Below are 17,843 nucleotides of genomic sequence, written 5' to 3'. Positions count from 1 at the left end.
AAGCACCCCGATGTCAAGTCTTTGCTTTATGCGGACGATGTTATGCTTCTAAATAAATCCACTACAAGTCTACAAGATTCCCTGAGTAAATAGAATATGTTGTAATAGATATGGTATGAAGGTCAACAATAAAAAGACAAAGACAATGAAAATAGGCAGAATCATTGAAAATGTCAATTGCACTGTGAACAGAGAACCTGTGGAACAAGTAAAACATTTCAGCTACTTAGGCACGATTTTGAGTGAAGATGGTAAATTAAATATGGAAATAGACAACAGACTCAACAAGGCTGGTAGTCATATGGAATAAGAGAGAAATTAGTCAGAACAATAAATTAGCTATATACAAGACAGTGTTCAAATCAGTTTTAACTTATGGATCTGAGAGCTGGGTCAGAAGTAAAACACTTGACGAAAGACTAGAGACAGCAGATATGAGAGTCCTGAGAAAGATTAGAGGCATGATCAGATGGCATCAATGCCAATATCATATAAAAAACGAGGATATTAGGAAATAACTTGACATTGTCAGCATTCCGGAATGCATTAGCAGAGCTAATCTCAGGTGGTATGGTCACTTAAACAGAATGGGCAGGGAAGGATTGGCAAAACAGGTGTTCTCCGTGAGGTTGGCAGGAGAACTACCCAGAGGAAGACCAAGATATAGTTGGATTGATATGGTACACAGTGCCTTAAACCAGCGGTTGGCAACATTTTCAGACTCATCGGCCACATTCATTTTTTTTTAAATTAATAATCAGGCCATAAGCATTTAATTAAGCGAAAAAAATAATTGAGTTATCAATTTTTCTTATATCAGTCTTAAAAAACACAGAAATATTTAAAGTATGAGATATGACACAAGCGTGAAAATGAAACTCAATGAAAAATTATTATTATGTAAAAACAAAGTAATATAGATTATGCATCACAATGTGTCTCCCTGTATTTTTAGGCAAGCATTGATAAAATTGTTGGATATTTTCTAACGACAATGCGTTCTTTAATGTGCGCCAAAATCTCGGTTGTCGTGATTCATGATGACTCACAAGGTTGACTCGCACTAAGTTGCACCGCGATATAAAGTAGTATAGGTATAAAATTATTTTTAATTTATTATTCATATTATAAAATGTATTATTTAAATAATTCATCATATGGGCCACATGCCATGTATGGTCAACCTTTTATGAGCAGCCAAAAATGCACGTTTGGCTGCCCATAAAAGGTTGCATAAAAGGCTGCTAAAAATGCACATTTGTCGGCCCCTGCCTTAGACGACAGAAATATAAGATCTGATAATGTTAGAGTCTTGACAAGTAACAGACTGACTTGGAGGAAAATTGTAGATAGGAAGTCAGTAATAATGTAAATTTTTCATGTAGTACTATCATATCCTGTATGCCCCTTGAGGGTACGTGGCAGGAATTTGATGATGATAATTTTAAATTTGGGCCTTAATTGTAATGTTATTTTATTGTAACCACCCACTAGGTAACACCTGGCATGTAACTCAGCTCAGTAAATAGGATTAACATTCTTTGTTGTAGCTTCACCTTGTGATTATGCTGATGACCAGTTAGTTTCTGGCTGAAATATCTGCAGTAATAAAATTAGTATATGCTTGTGAATACACGTTATAATGGCACAAGTTCCATTAAAAATTTGACCATATTCTCCTATATTCTACTCCAATCATATACTACTAACAAATATCTGCCAGCCACTCTCTTATCCATTCCCATTTGCTCAAATGTATATAACAGTTTCCATGTAGTATCCTATCAAATTGGAAAAATTGGATTGGAAATACACCCTGACAAAACAAGATGGATGAAAAACAAATACTGTAAAGATCATACAATCACTCTAGAATCTCACACCATCGAAAAAGTTGAAGAATACATCTACCTTGGCCAGTCCATAAAAATGAATAATGATATATCAAATGATGGATAGCCTTCAACAAAATAAAATCAACAATTACCAACCAAAACATAGATATAGACATAAGAGCCATATTTTCAATAGTCACATCTTACCAGCATTAACTTGTGGCAGTGAAACATGGAACACAACTTTAAAAGAAGAACGAAGCATAATAACAACTCAACGTGCAATTGAAAGAAGAATATGCAATATAAACAAAATAGACCACATAAGATACACGGAAATCAAGAAGTCTGGACTCACAGATATAATAAAAACAATCTACAACAGCAAAAGAAGATGGGCAGGACATCTCACCAAAATGAGAGACAACAGATGGACAGTCAGAGTTATAAACTGGTATCTGAGAGATACCAAAAGGAAACCTGGAAGACCAGCCTTAAGGTGGGAAGACCCAATGATTAAGAAAATTGGAAGAAAATGGAGAAGAAAGGCACAAGACAGGAATAGCTGGACTCTTCACGACCTGCAGTCATGGAGAAATCCTGACTGAAACCATAGGTCCATCAAGGTAATCCTATCAAATGACATTGAGAATTCAGCAATATTATCATGTAGCCATTTCCTTTATCTAACTCAAATATCACTTGATTGTAAAAAATGAGTAACTTAATAAGACAGAACCTATCCTTCATAAAGTCATCATACCTTCCAACAGACTATCTCTACCCATTTCTGAATTATACTCTTAACAAATGTTTTCAACCATTTATTCACCACTCCTGAGATCCTATCTAGTCTGAAATTTGCTGCTTGTCTTGAAGCCTCTTTTATATAAATGACCCATCTTTTCCCTTTCCATTCCTTCTGAATTTTGCCAGAGATGAAATTTAAATGAAACAGTTTTGTCAGAAGAAATGCCCATTTTTTTATACATTTTTATAGCACATGCGTACGTACACACACACGCCATTATCCCATCCAATCCCATGGCTGTATTAACAATGATATCTTGTAACATGCTAAATTTATCCAGTTCATCTCCTTCTACTAGTCCCTGGTCCCTGCAAATCTCTGCATGGATGTTATACCCTTGAAATTGATCACTCAAAAACTAGTCTATTTCTAATACTTCTGTCATCTTCTTATGATCAGCATTCACTCAAGTTATCCTTCAATAATCATTTTCTTCTTATTATTGCAAAAAAATGTTTTAGTTCCCTTTTGCCTGCTCAGCTATTTTCCTCTATCCACATGGCTTATCTTCTAGATGTTCTCGTGTACTCTAAGATGTTCTTTTTTTTTCCCTTCAAACACCCCTCTGACTATTTTTCATGTACTACTAACAGCCCTTGATGTTCCGACATAATCACTGGTTCTGGAGTTCCATATATATATATATAAAACCCTTAAGTGAAAATTCCCTAGAGAAAAAAATGTCTATTTTGGTTATAGATATATCTTCTGATGTTATTACCAGTTTCAGCACTCTCAAACCAGGTCCACCTGCATCACATGCTATTTCAGATAATTATCTTTTAGTTTAATTACCTGAAATGGAAATAAATTCCATTTCCATCCTAATGTGCACCCTTTCCTCTTTTCAGTCTTTATCCACATAAATGAAGTCCCATAACAGTTACTTTGCTGCTCTAACTGAACTCAGACAATTCATGGGAAAAGAATTCAGAGCTCTAGCTCCCTTATTAAGCCCTTTTTTAGAGATGCCCTATCAAAAGGATTTACTTATTTATTCAAAGTTGAAATATATCAACTTTGCAGTAAAAAATTCAGAATCTTATTAAGCTCTACCCTACTGATGTGTCAGCATGTTAAGATAAAGAAAATTTAAGACACTAAATTCCAATCTTTAACTTTCCACCATTAATATTTTATGACTCCAGCTATTTGATATTACTCATCAAGACTTTACTATCTTTGCCAACATTTGAAAAAAATAACCTCATATTCACTTATAGTTAACTTCATTCAGGAATTAAAGTAATTCATTAATTCTTCCTCCTGAAGACAGACTTCATGTGACATTTAAACAAGAAGTTTATAAATAAGTTTATAATCAGAATGGAATCTGTAAATCATACAACAAATACAATAATGAAATAGCTATTTTGCCTTTACAAAATAAATTTTATGCAATACTAATCAGTGTTATTACTGTCACAACAACAACAAACAAACAAAAACATCATCATCACATTAAATGGTACTTATAAAGAAAGAAGAGAAACCTCTTTACAGTCCTCCACAGAACAACTGCTCTTTATCCTCAGATCAAACCACCGAACAGTGCCATCTTCTCCACAAGATAAAAATGTGTGTGGATCATGGGGTACAGATAATACTTCATATGCAGTTCCACAATGACATTTAAAGATATTACTAAGGCTTGTTTCTGGACGGGTCAAATCTGTATAGATAATGGCTCCATCCCCAGAACAGGAAACAACCTATAAAGTAAAAAAAATCATCAGGATTTCTAAGTAAAACTGTCACTGATGCAGTATGTATTTTAGGAATGTTCATAACACAAGCATCACAGAAATAATTTTGATATAAAACTAAATTATATAAATTTCAATATTATGAAGTTCAGGTCTCCATTTAAAAAAGTTTGTTTATATTTTAAATCACATCACAGAAACAATAAAAAGAAAAGAGAACCCACTTCACACTGAGGTGAATATATTTTTCTAATTTCAAAATCTTTAAGTATACACATGATAAATGCTGAGTACATTACAGTAAGTCATGCAATTAATTCATTCCAAAGGTTTCCATGAAAGTTGAAAATCTGCGTAAATCGGATAGTGTTTAAATGTGATGCATTTTTAACAAATATGTTTGTATCAAAGGATAATTAAAGCTACAATGGGTTCTTCAAGAAAAAAGTTTATTCAGTATCCTATCGAATACATAAATAAAAAAGCATACGTAAATGTAAGGGAAAAAAAATACTGCATTTTTTTTTATTTCATCAGAAATCAGTTTATAGCATACAACAACATCTTGGATTTCCTCTTGTATAAGCATAAATGTTATTGGCATTTGTTATTACACATCTTCAATCAAAATCACAAATAATTTTTCATTTTTTTTTTTATTAATGTGCCTCTTTTCTTGGAAGTGATTGTGGACTGCATTGGCTGAACTGTTCATGTGCTGCATAATGCATCTTTTTTTTTATAATAATTCCAATAGCTGACTCATTCATTTCTTAAAAACAAGTAATGACTACAAACTACAAACTTATGACCTTTCCGTGTCATTTAATAATTTCCACTTTAAGTCCCCATAGTTATAATGTACCACTTCTTATCATTGTGAATAAACTTAAAAAAAAAATTTTTTAATTTATCAGAGAGCTTATGAGAATATAACTTTTGGAGTTATCTTGTGCATTTTAAATAGTACAAACCAAGGTTTGCACTACTTATGCCGAAAGTTATAAGCTTTGCAATTAAATTTTCCAAATTTTTTTGTTTCTTTCTACATTTGGCTATAAAATATGGCTGAATCCATTATATTCATCATTTTAATATATTACCTATGCCAAAATGAAGCTGTTCAGCTCTATGTTTTAGTCATCTATTATGTTCACAAAGTGCTATTTGATAGATAGTGTTGCAACTTAAGACTAACAACACCATCTAAATACCATCACATGAATTCATAGATATGCTATGAATTCATGTAACTTGAATCTGTGAATGAGGACTTACAGTACTAACATGTTCAAATAACATTTTCGTTCATGATAAAAGTAATTATAAACAACTTTTAACTTCACAATAAGAGTAATGCTTATCTTATCAATTATTTTCAATAAAGCAAGTACTTGTCAATAATTCTCTGATATTAATATAATGCAGTCATCTCCATAGAATCTGAAGACTCAATTGCAAGCAGCTCACGTGTACTTTATTCGCATAATAACTATCTTACTCTAGGGGGTTCTGGCACCCCAATGAGATTTTAAGTTGTGCACCCGTTACTTTTTTTTTTTTTTTTTAATGTACTTTAAATTTATCATCATCAAATTCCTGCCATGTATCCTCCAGGAGTGTACAGGATATGATAGTACTACATGAAAAATTTACATCATTACTAACTTTCTATTTCCAATTTTCCTCCAAACCAGTCTGTTACTTCTCGAGACTCCAACATTATCAGATCTTATATTTCTATCGTCTAAGGCACTTTGCACCATATCAATCCACCTATATCTTGGTCATCCTCTGGGTCGTTTTCCTGCCAACCTGGCAGAGAACACTTGTTTTGCTAATCTTTCCTCGCCCATTCTGTTTAAGTGACCATACCACCTGAGATTAACTCTGCTAATGCATTCCTGGATGCTGACAATGTCAAGTTATTTCCTAATATCCTTGTTTTTAATATGATATTGCCATTGATGCCATCTGATCAAACCTCTACTCTTTCACAGGACTCTCTTATCTGCAGTCTCTAGTCTTTGGTCAAGTGTTTTACTAACCCAGCTCTAAGATCCATAAGTTAAAACTGGTTTGAACACTGACTTGAATACTGCTAATTTAGTGTGCCGACCAATTTCTCTCTTATTCCATATGAATTTATTCAATTGACTTCCTACCATACCAGCTTTGTTGATTCTGTTGTCTATTTCCATATTTAATTTACCATCTTCATTAAAAATCGTGCCTGAAATAGTAGCTGAAATGTTTTACTTGTTCCACAGGTTCTCAATTCACATCAAAGTTGACATTTTCAACGATTCTGCCTATTTTCATTGTCTTTGTTTTTTTATTGTTGACCTTCATATCATATCTATTACAACAGTTATTCAATTTAGTCAGGGAATCTTGCAGACTTGTAGCAGATTTATTTAGAAGTATAACATCATCTGCATAAAGCAAAGAGCTGACATTAACATCTCCAATTTTGATATCAGGATAAATACCACTTTCCTTCATAATGTGATCCACATAGATAATGTACATCCTTGTCTCTGACCAGATTTAACATTAAACCATCTTCCTGTACTTCCTTCAATTCTAACTGCTGACTTACAACTCAAATAAGTACTAAGTATTGCTTGATATAATGCCCCATTGACACCATATAACTGTAACGTATTGAATAGCTTCTCTCTTGGCACCTTGTCATATGCCTTTTCCAGATCTACAAAACTTAAATACAGATCTTTGTTATATTCCCATGATTTCTCAACTATCTGTCGTAAAGTGAAAAGCTGATCCTGACAGCCTCTATTTGGCCTGAATCCAGCTTGTTCTTCACCAAGCTTCTCTTCCACAATTCTTCTCAACCGTTTCTTAAGTATACTTGCATAAATCTTACCAGGAACACTCAGTAGGGAAATACCTCTAATTCCCACATCCAGTTTTATTTCCCTTTTTATATATGGATACTATGAGAGCTCTACTCCAATCATCGGGAATTCATCCCTCTGTCCAGGACTTCTTAACTATGCAGTGCAGACACTGTAAGACTTTTATACCACCATACTTCAGCATTTCTGGTCAAATATCATCTACTCCTGCTGCCTTTCCACATTTCAGGCTTTTGATTGCTTTTTCTACTTCAAGTATGGATATGTATTCCTGACTGTATGCCTGTTGAGTGTTTTTTACCACTGTGCTATCACTGCTTGTTTCATTTAGCAATTTTTCGAAGTAATTACTCCATACTTCAAGGATATGTTTTTCTCCTGTTTTCATGTCGCATTTATCATCTCTAACTTCTTTTACAGCACTCTTTCCTCCATTTCTAAGCTTCTTCAATAACCTCCAGAATATCTTACTACCTTCTTGATATTTATTTTCTATATTCTTGCCAAAGTCCTCCCATGACTTTTGTTTAGCTAGTTTTACACAGTGTTTCGCTTTCTTACATTTGTCTCTGTATTCTCTAAGAGCAAAAGCTGACTTATTTGCTAGTAACTTTTGATATGCTTTCTTCTTTTCCTTCACTGCCTCTTTAACTTCCTGTGTCCACCATGGAGTTCTGATTTTTCTATCCTTGCAGACTACCTCACCACATGCCTCTCTGATTGAATCAATCAGGGTTTTCTTCAAGGCTTCACACTGAATCTCCACGGTTTGGTTCCTGTTCTCAAACTCTTTCATTTTTTCTTGAATGATATTTGTGTATTTTAGTCTACAGTTCATATCTGAGAGCTGCTCAACTTTTATTCGCTTTAAAACTTTTCTTATATGTTATTCTTTTCAATATGAAATTCAATTTTATCCTGCTCAAGACTAAATAGTGATCACTTCCAATTTCAAATCCTCTGTACACTCTGGGAGAAAACATCATTATCAACAATAACATAGTCAAAGAGACTTTTCTTATTCCTTGCCTCTTCTCTCCATGTGAATTTATGCACATTTTTATGTTGGAACATGGTGTTAGTAATAACCAGTCCATGTCCACTTAAAATTTAAAGGTTATAAAATTAAAACTTTTTTTTTTATGAAAAAGTGTGTACTTTGAAAAATACATATATTAACCTGCCAACTGGCCAGGACATCTATATATATACGTCAAGCAAAATCTGAATACAATGTGTGCTCTCCATTGAAAAAACATAAATAAGAAGTGCAGTTTTGCCATCATGTCCATTTGAATGTATGATAATCCTTCATGCTGAAGAGGACACTTAACCAGATTATGTCATGATCATAGCTGTGTCCCAGTTGCCTAAAATAAGAAACACAGTTCATTGTCCATGCTGAGTAACTGGGTAACTTTAGTCTATCCACTAAAAATATAGAAATTATTTTTATTTTCTCCTTTTATTGTACAAGTTTTAATGCCAGGACAAATAAGAGATCCTTACACATTCACTTGAATACTGCATTACCTTGGAAGACCAATGTCATTTTTAATTTTTTGTGCTAATTTTGTTTAGTTGACAATAATTTTATTTATTCTCAGAGAACGTAATTCAAAATAATTATTTAAAATATTTGGAAAAAAAAAGGGCTGTCGACGTTCTAGATTATGTTATTTTTATTTCTGTTCAAAATCAAATTTCATAGAACACTTCACAGATCACCTGAAGGATGCGCCTGACGACTTTGTTTTATAGATAATATGAAAACCTTTATTCATATCAAATGTGAAGTGTACATACTGTGAAAAGTATGAAATACGAAATTAGAAGAAAGTAGATATTTATGATTCAGTTACTATGAGCGGTCATAGCAGTAGGAGGGAGGGGGTTTGGAATACTTCAAAACAAGCTTTTAATCATTTCCATATAGGACTTGTCTCAGATAATTTCTTTATACATATTTATTTATGTTGCTTCCACTCACGGAAGATTATTTTACAATGGTAAAGAAACAGCATCATTATTATTAAAACAAATTTTTATTATTATAATAATAACAGTTTGTTTTGTTTTTCAACTGCAAGTTCATTTGAAATACTACTGAATATAATTTTGAAATATTTTAAAATTAGCCTCGAAATAAAAATGCAATGTAATTTAACATGTCTTGTTCATAAAAGCAGAAAGAGTTGTTCTCAAACAGCAGGAGTATATCTAAATCTGTAAGCATAACAACATGACATGCATATTTTAATACATCGTAGTAGTGCAAGGTAAAATAAAAAGTAATGCTCAATCCTTATTTATACTGCAATAAATTTTGCTTGATAGCATTTTTTTTTCAGAATATTTTAAAACAACTGTTTAACACAAGTACAGAAATTAGCATTTCCAGATGTGTTACACAATATTTTCTGTAACACGGTTTCCAAAATTAATATATATATAATGGATTAATAGGTGGGCCCTCTCCCCACCCACCCCACACACACAAAAAAAAGTTGAACACTTATGCAACACATATGCACCTTTTTTTTTTAATTCAAATATTTCTTTCTTTCTTAAATAACTGCATCAAATAATTTATAAGTTTTCAATAACAAAAGTGAAATTGTAATTATTATAAATTAAGAAATTATTCTGACATAAATATTGTAGCAGACTGTAAAAGAAATATTGGTATTTCTATTTAGGATATAATTGAAAACAAGACAGTCTGATGTATTATGCACTACTGCTTGAGGCTGTTCAGTGTGATTTCTGAAGAAGTGGTCTTTCTTTTTCAATAGTATTGAGAGTAATCTAAGCTTTTAGCCTTTATCTCCAGCTGTGACGATTATTGTCTAGTATTTCTAAGACAAAAGTTATTTCCAGCAGCAGTGAAGTCCTCATATTTAGAAATTTTTAAGAGGGGGAAAAAAAAAAAAAAAATTAAAAAAAAAAAAAATAACAACACTGCTGAACTTTCTTTTTTGTTGCATACATGTAAACAGTTTTTATATAGTGAAAACATAGAACTGAATTTCTAAAACTTAGTATAATGTCAACAGACAGTTGAACAAATAATTATAGATTGAAAAGAAATAGTCCTGAATTAGAAGAATCTGCTTCAGCACATAAAACAATATTATTGGCTTACTTCTTTTATCAAACAGTAAAATGAAGTAATAGATATTAAATAATTCTGTGAAAACCTTCAAACCAGTGGAAAATTAGATTTATAATTCAGTTCCAGGAATTCCATTCTGAATTAAAAAATCTATTGAACAAAAAATTTAGTAAGACATAAAAAATAGATATAAATAAAAAATAAAAATAAACACTTAAAGAAATGCATAAATTTTTGTTTGATTTATAAAGGTTAAATTTTGAATTTATTTACCTCAGTGTGAATTAACTACATGTTCACTGTGTGTTTAGCAATCAACAATTTGGGATTTACAAACAATGCCCAAATATAATAGAAGTTAAGACAGTACACATGTGCACCTGATGTCCTAACTGGCAAATGCACACTGCATGCAAAAAAAAAAAAAGTCAGTAGTGTACGGGCACTCCCTGAAATGTGAAGCACATTATGAGCGGGCTCATCTAGTGCTTCTGCCAGCTCTATACTATGCATAGCGAAAAATCACTTGCAGTTTTTGCTAAATGTTATTAAAAGATGCAGCATTTATTACAATATATTTAGTGCATATCCATATTTAATATACACTAATATTAAAATGTGTTTTTATTTTTTTTTCCTACTCACTTCAGCGCCCCTTAAAGAAGGTGCCCCGATGCCAGGCATCACCTGCTTACAGTGTTGAGCTGGCCATGATCTTATTCTCTCCTTAAATTCATTCACTGATAAAGCAATTGCAATAGATTATAGCAAATTATTCTGCTCATTCACCACTCTCAAAGTGAAACATCTAATTATTATTATTATGTAACACCCCCACGGAGTCCAAAGACTCATCAAGGGACGGCCACCCACTCCACCACTCAATCCACCAACTACCATCATCATCTACATCAACTGCCCATCATCACCACTGGTATTTTCACAGACAATCACAAACATCCATGGCAGGATTCAAACCTGCAGAATTTTGGCTGGAGAGCGGATACGCTGACCACTCGGCCAACCAGGCCTCTACTCTATTGGTGACCACACACTCACTCAATTTCAAGGAATGATTTCAATATATCACTCTATCCATGTACTGAAAATTTCCTGTGCATGAAAATTCCCTATCAAGCCATTTCAGTAATGTACATATTTTTAACATTCTCCTCTTTCTGCCCAAATAACTTCTACAACCCACAAATCCTCAATATATCCTTATAGAAAGTATTCCACTCACGATTTTCATCTAGCTTCTCTCACTCTTTTCTAATTCCCAAGAATTGTAGGTTTGCTCTTTTGCACAGGTGATACAGATATGGTCATATCAAAATCTTACAAAGGGGAATAATGATTCTGTCTCTCCTTGCCAATGTGTTCTTCAAAACCCAATTAATTCTATAAGTTATCTTTGGCCACTTTTGCAATATGTCTTTTGAACTTAAACTCATCCACCATCATTCCTAAAATCTCTAGCCTCACCAATTTTCTAGAGTCCAGTAAAACCAATGTAGCACACAGCCGTAATATTTTACAGATGTATACTACATTGTCACTTTTCCTTAAAAAAGTACAAAAATTTACACTGTTGACATTTTCAACATTAAATTGGCACCCATTATCCTTTGTCCACAATATCAGTCTACTTTAAATCATTTTACAGGATCAATCTATACCTCTACACTGCCTTGATTAACTATTAAACTCTCAATTTTGCATCATTAGCAAACATCTAAATATTTCCCTTCAAATCATTTCCTATATCATTAATGACAAATTACTGCATTTTTCACCTTATAAGATGTGCTTTTTGTACCTAAAATTTATCTGAAAATTAGGATGCGTCCTATAAGCCGAATGCATCTTATACACCAATATGATTTTATGTATGTGCAGTTATGCTGTGTCATCACTTGTCAGTAATGTGTAATCAGTTTGAATAACTGCACAGTCAGTAATGGTCATGCATTTAAACTAGTAGTCAATATATTGTTATATTTATTTTTTTTTATAACCCATGGATTCTATGAAGCACAGACATAGCTATATGATTGCATTTAAACAATGTTTAGTGCTGCTCTTTTGCCACAGAGCAATCTGTGGCAAAAGAGCAACAGAGCAGCACTTTGGGTCTCCATCTACAGAAAAAATAGTACAAACTTGGAGGAAACAAAAGCAACAATTAACAGAAGCAAAATATGGATAAAGTGAAAATTTTTTCACTTTATCCAGAAAATTGGATGAATTTTTCGGAAAGGAGCAGAAGTTACCAATCTGAGCTTTTAATAAAAATGCTAAAAATTTAGTTATGTGGTATGTAGGAAAATCTATACAGTCAACAATAGGATGATGAGGAATGCCTTCCTTGTGGATCTTAGGCAAACTAGAGAACTGAGAGGTTCTAGAAAATAAGTTTTAAGTTTGTCTATAGTGTCTCCATCAAGGTTTATGACTTCATCTAATAAAGAGTTTAATTTTCCCAGTTGACTATTGGTGGGGTTGTAATCCAGTTCCTGGTAAGTCAATCTGTTATGCAGTAAAAGACAGATTTTTTGTTCGTCTCATCCATAACTACTGTTGCTTTCCCTTTATCATCTTCGGTAATAATGAAATGACTTGCATCTTAAGGATTATAAAGCTTTAGCTCCTGCTAAGGAAATGTTAGGAGGAGCATGGATTTCAGTACCACAGAAGAGACTTAGAGACGAATTTTACTGGAGTCCTCACTGGAGTGAGAGGTTAAATTGAGTTCAATATTAAAGAGGAAATCTAAGTATGGTATCTTCTTTGGAACTATAAAATTCTATTATCTAATGTCACTGAAGATTATCTGTAATTTTCAGAGCAAAATATGGATTTTTATTAAATATCATTCAATTTTTAACTTTCTTGTACTACGTGAATTTTATGAAACACTATAGAACAAGTCTCCTTAAAACAACAAATCTGTGCATACCTTATCCCTAATTGTGAGTCTGTTCGATATAGGTCCTATGAATACTTCAATTCCCTGTTTACCATAATCCCAAAATCCCTGGTCTCATCAATATAATATACAGCTTGCAGTCTTTTTAGCCAATAGTACATAGTTTTACATTTTGCTACAATGAATTGACAACCATCATCATTTGACCACAATGTCAGTTTATTTAAATAATTCAGCAAGATCTCCACATCACCTTTACTTACTGAAAGTATTTTTAACTTGGGTATAGTTATGTTAAAGATACCAAGCAATTTTAAACCTGGTTTTACTCCATTTTTTCCAAGTAAGCAAACAGACAAAATGTCAAGTTTGCGCCTGCAATTTATGCAAGACTAGTTGATCCCACAGGTAGTGCAAGACCAGTATCATCAGAAAATACCCAGATGTTAATTTTTTGAATTATCCCCAATACAATTAATGTAAAATTAAATAGTAATGGAGCATATGCAAATCCCTGGGTCATAACAATGATTACTAAACTTCTCCTTGACTCCATTCCACCACATACTCTTCTTTGATGTCTATCCATCAGTCAGCTTCCTGTCAATATCACCAGCTTTACATCCATATCAGTTTGCTATAATTTACTTTTAAAAATGTCCATATACTAACCCATCCAATGCTATATATCATCCTGTCACCAGAAGACTTCATTCCAATAGGCTTCTGTTGAAGTCCTCCAGTGAGATGCCAAGTTGAAGAAAAAGTGAAGATTCATTAAAGTATCCAACTAGACTATATTATGTCCTTTCCAAGATTCATAAAAAAAAGATACATTTTAAGGCTAGTAGACCGTCTTTGCTAGTACCAGTTATATACTAACAACAATTAATTTTACTATCTGCTACTGCAGGCAAATTTATTTCAAATATGAAAAACACATTATACTTTAAAAACAAGATTGCTGAACTTTATCTGGTTTCCACTGATATGCTAAGTAACTGGACATTACTTCTTTGTTCACTAAGATAGCTTTGGAAGATACAACGGAATTACTTAGGCAAACTTTTCATAGTGATATTGTTAAACTATCTGTAATTCAATTCTGGCTATTTTAGTTGTCAGATTACCAGCAGAGTAATGAGAAATCCCCTCTTCTCTGCACTGGTCAACTATTTTGTGGAAATTTTTGAAGGTTTTCTGTCATGACATTAATCCTGAGTCTTCAGTATGATATAGATATGTGAATGATATTTTAGCTGTTTGGCATTGTACAAAAATACAATTCATTTCACCAACATTTCAGTTGAAGAAGTGATCTCTTCTCATTGAACACTTCCTTCATTCAATTTTTTTTTTTTTTTTTTTTTGAAACAATGGACTTTATACACAGTACTTTTGATTAGCTCAAACTATCAAAATCTACTATATGATAGAGGCTCGTCAATGATATTTTCATAGTTTGTAAGCATAACTTATCTGCCTTGCAGCATTCCATTCATTCTATTAATTCTTTCCATCCTAAGAAACATTTGAAAAATATAGAATGAAGGTACATTTTCTGGATGTTTTAATCAAAAAACAGATAATGCCATTTCATTAGAAGTTTTCCACATATCTGTTCATACTGGATGCTATCTTTATCCTTTTTTACTTCACTGTCCTTCCCAAGAATGGCATAATCCACACACATATGAAGAAGAAGGCAATTTTAAACAATGAACACAGATCAAGGAAGAATTTCAAACTCTTCTCTATTTTTTTGTTCTTAAGTGATATTCTAAAAACAGTCAAACAGATACTATTTTTGGATAATTCTCCTCACCAAAATGGGAATATCTAGTACTGGCATTTGAAGTCAAAGACTGCTTCCCTGCTCAAGGTTTCACTCGTCAGCAGTCATTCGCTCATGTGGCTTTCCTTAACAGAAACCAAGGCCTAATCCTTAATGATGTCTAAACATCAACCGTCATATCTCTTCACATATAAGAATTTAGCTTCACCAACAATCACCTACAAACTCTTTACAGAGAGAGCTGATGCATGCCACACATTATTGTAGTCTCATTTGTTTTGGAATGTTTCTGTTCTAATGATTTATTTGTGTTTTACATTAGTTACATTTATCAAATTTAAAATTCTTGAAGCAACCAGAATACAGATGTTGCAAAACTAGGTCGTATTATTTTTTCTAGTGTAAAATTATTAATAAAATTTTCCAGGTAGCTTAAGGATCAAAAGCTAAATAACTGGGAGGAGAATGAATCCACATAGTCTTTTAAGGAAATAGGGAACTGAGTGGGACATCTGACTTAATGTTCAATTCTCACTTTCTTGTGATGCACTCAGTCAGTAGGTATCCACTGGTATACTGAATAAATGGGTAAAAAATTAGGGATCTAGCCAAGCAAACTAAATTCTTATTGTAGAAAGTATTTTTACCTTGGGTATAAATATGTTAAAGATACCAAGCAATTTTAAACCTGGTTTTACTCCATTTCCCAAGTAAGCAAACAGACTAAAAGTCAAGTTTGCGCCTGCAATTGATGCAAGTCTAACTGATCCCACAGGTAGTGCAGGACCAGGGCAACTCGTGGCAAAGGTGGAACAAGCTCCGATCACTAATCTTAATATTTACCCTTAATGCCAAAACACATCTCCAAGAAGGGGATGTATGATGTTTTGTATTAAAGGCAAGGGGCCACTACCCAGACCGGTTTCGACCTTTATTGAGGTCTCGTCAGTGGGAGCTAGGCTAGAAATAGAAATAGATACCAAGATTTAGACCTCAATAAAGGTCGAAACCGGTCTGGGTAGTGGCCCCTTGCCTTTAATACAAAACATCATACATCCCCTTCTTGGAGATGTGTTTTGGCATTAAGGGTAAATATTAAGATTAGTGATCGGAGCTTGTTCCACCTTTGCCACGAGTTGCCCTGGTCCTGCACTACCTGTGGGATCAGTTAGACTTGCATCAATTGCAGGCGCAAACTTGACTTTTAGTCTGTTTGCTTACTTGGGAAATGGAGTAAAACCAGGTTTAAAATTGCTTGGTATCTTTAACATAAATTCTTATTGGCTTAAAACAAAATAAAATGATGGTAAACATGATGGAATTTCATGCCAGCTGGAGCATTGACCAGTTAAACAAGCTCCATCACTGATGCTTTCATCGGGGAACCAGCATGAACAGTGAAAAGTCAGCTATTGGAACAAACCCTAACAGAATATCAGCAAAATTCAAGATTGGCACTATCACAATAAGAAGAATCAATGGAAAAGAAGTGGAAATGAAAAAAGAATTAGAGAAGTACAAGAAGTACAGATTAGATGTTTCCAAAACAAAGATGACAAAAATGGTGAGATTCTTCTCAATAACAAATATAAGATGTCATATTCAGCCAATAATGATCAGGAAAAGAAAGAGTAGCTATAGTACTCAACAGTAAATATATGGATAATTTTCTGGAATATATGGCAGTATCAAAAAGAGTGATGTGAGAAAGCAAGCAAGCATCAGAAAGGGGAATTGGACATTGAGACTTCTGTTGTGCTTGTAGTCCAATAGATGGTTCTAATAAAGATGAAGTGGAAGAATTTTTTCAAAGCATTAGAGAAGGCATCTGACACAAAGAAAAAGTTGGTCCTTATTGGAGATCTAAACAGCAGAGTAGGAAATGATCACAACACACAGAAATGGTTTGAGAAAATGTAGAAAAAAGAGCAAAACTCATAATAATAATGGTAAGCACCTGCTGAATTTCTGTTCAGGACATGAATAATCATTACCAATACCATGCATGTTCCAAAGATGTGCACAAATTCACATGGAAAGAAGACAAGAGAAATAAGAAAAGTCTCACTGACTATGTTATTGCTGACAGTGATGATGATGTCTTCATACTGGTTTAAGACACAGGAGTATAGAGAAAATTTGAGACAGGAAGTGACCATTTAGTTCTGAGAACTGAATGAAATGAAATGAAAAAATGTGTAAGAAAGTGTTAAAAAGAATCAAAGTTGAATAGCTTTCAAATGTGAACTGTAGACTCAAATGCACAAATTTCACAAATATTATTTAAGTAAAAGGTCTGGTTGGCCGAGTGGTTAGTGTATCCGCTCTCTAGCCAAACGGCTGCGGGTTCGAATCCCACTGTGGGCATGGATGTTTGTGATTGTCTGTGAAAATACTAGTGATGATATTTTCACGGATGATAGATGGTGCTGGTGTAGTTGCGGTTCATTGTAGTTGGAGACAGAGAGTTGTAGAATAGGCACCCTCCCTCGATGAGTCTTTGGACTATCTGGAGGTGCCAGGTAATAATAATAATAATAAAAATAAAACAAGAACCAAAATTTGGAGAGTGAATGGCAGGCCTTGAAGAAAGCAAGTGATATGGTTGTTTGAAAGACAGAAAAATCAACTCCATGGTGGAAATAGGAAGTTAAACAGGCAAGGAAATGAAGAAAGCATATCAATCGTTTCTGACAAATAACTCAGCATTTTTCTCTCTGAGAACGGAGTGAAAAAGCGCAAGAAAGAAGAGCAATGTTGAAAGTAGCTA

The 17,843-nt window shown here is 33.4% G+C and overlaps 1 protein-coding gene across 5 annotated transcripts in view; it reads right to left on the bottom strand.

Annotated features, from left to right (window-relative positions):
• The window catches only part of LOC150094267 (DDB1- and CUL4-associated factor 6-like), a 422,923-nt gene that overhangs the window by 302,609 nt on the left and 102,471 nt on the right, over nt 1-17,843 (bottom strand). For all 5 annotated transcript variants that reach the window (XM_090411919.1, XM_090411918.1, XM_090411920.1 and 2 more), the window contains exon 6: nt 4,140-4,358. In XM_090411919.1, coding sequence (XP_090268045.1) covers nt 4,140-4,358 — 219 coding nt within the window. The remainder of the gene's footprint in view (nt 1-4,139; nt 4,359-17,843) is intronic.

This window comes from Typopeltis vanoorti, chromosome 22, assembly GCF_054136105.1.
Source record: "Typopeltis vanoorti isolate ZY-2024b chromosome 22, IOZ_Tvanoo_1.0, whole genome shotgun sequence".
NCBI lineage: Eukaryota > Metazoa > Arthropoda > Arachnida > Uropygi > Thelyphonidae > Typopeltis > Typopeltis vanoorti.
Note: the sequence above shows the minus strand (reverse complement) of the source record. Positions and strands in the feature narration are given on the sequence as shown.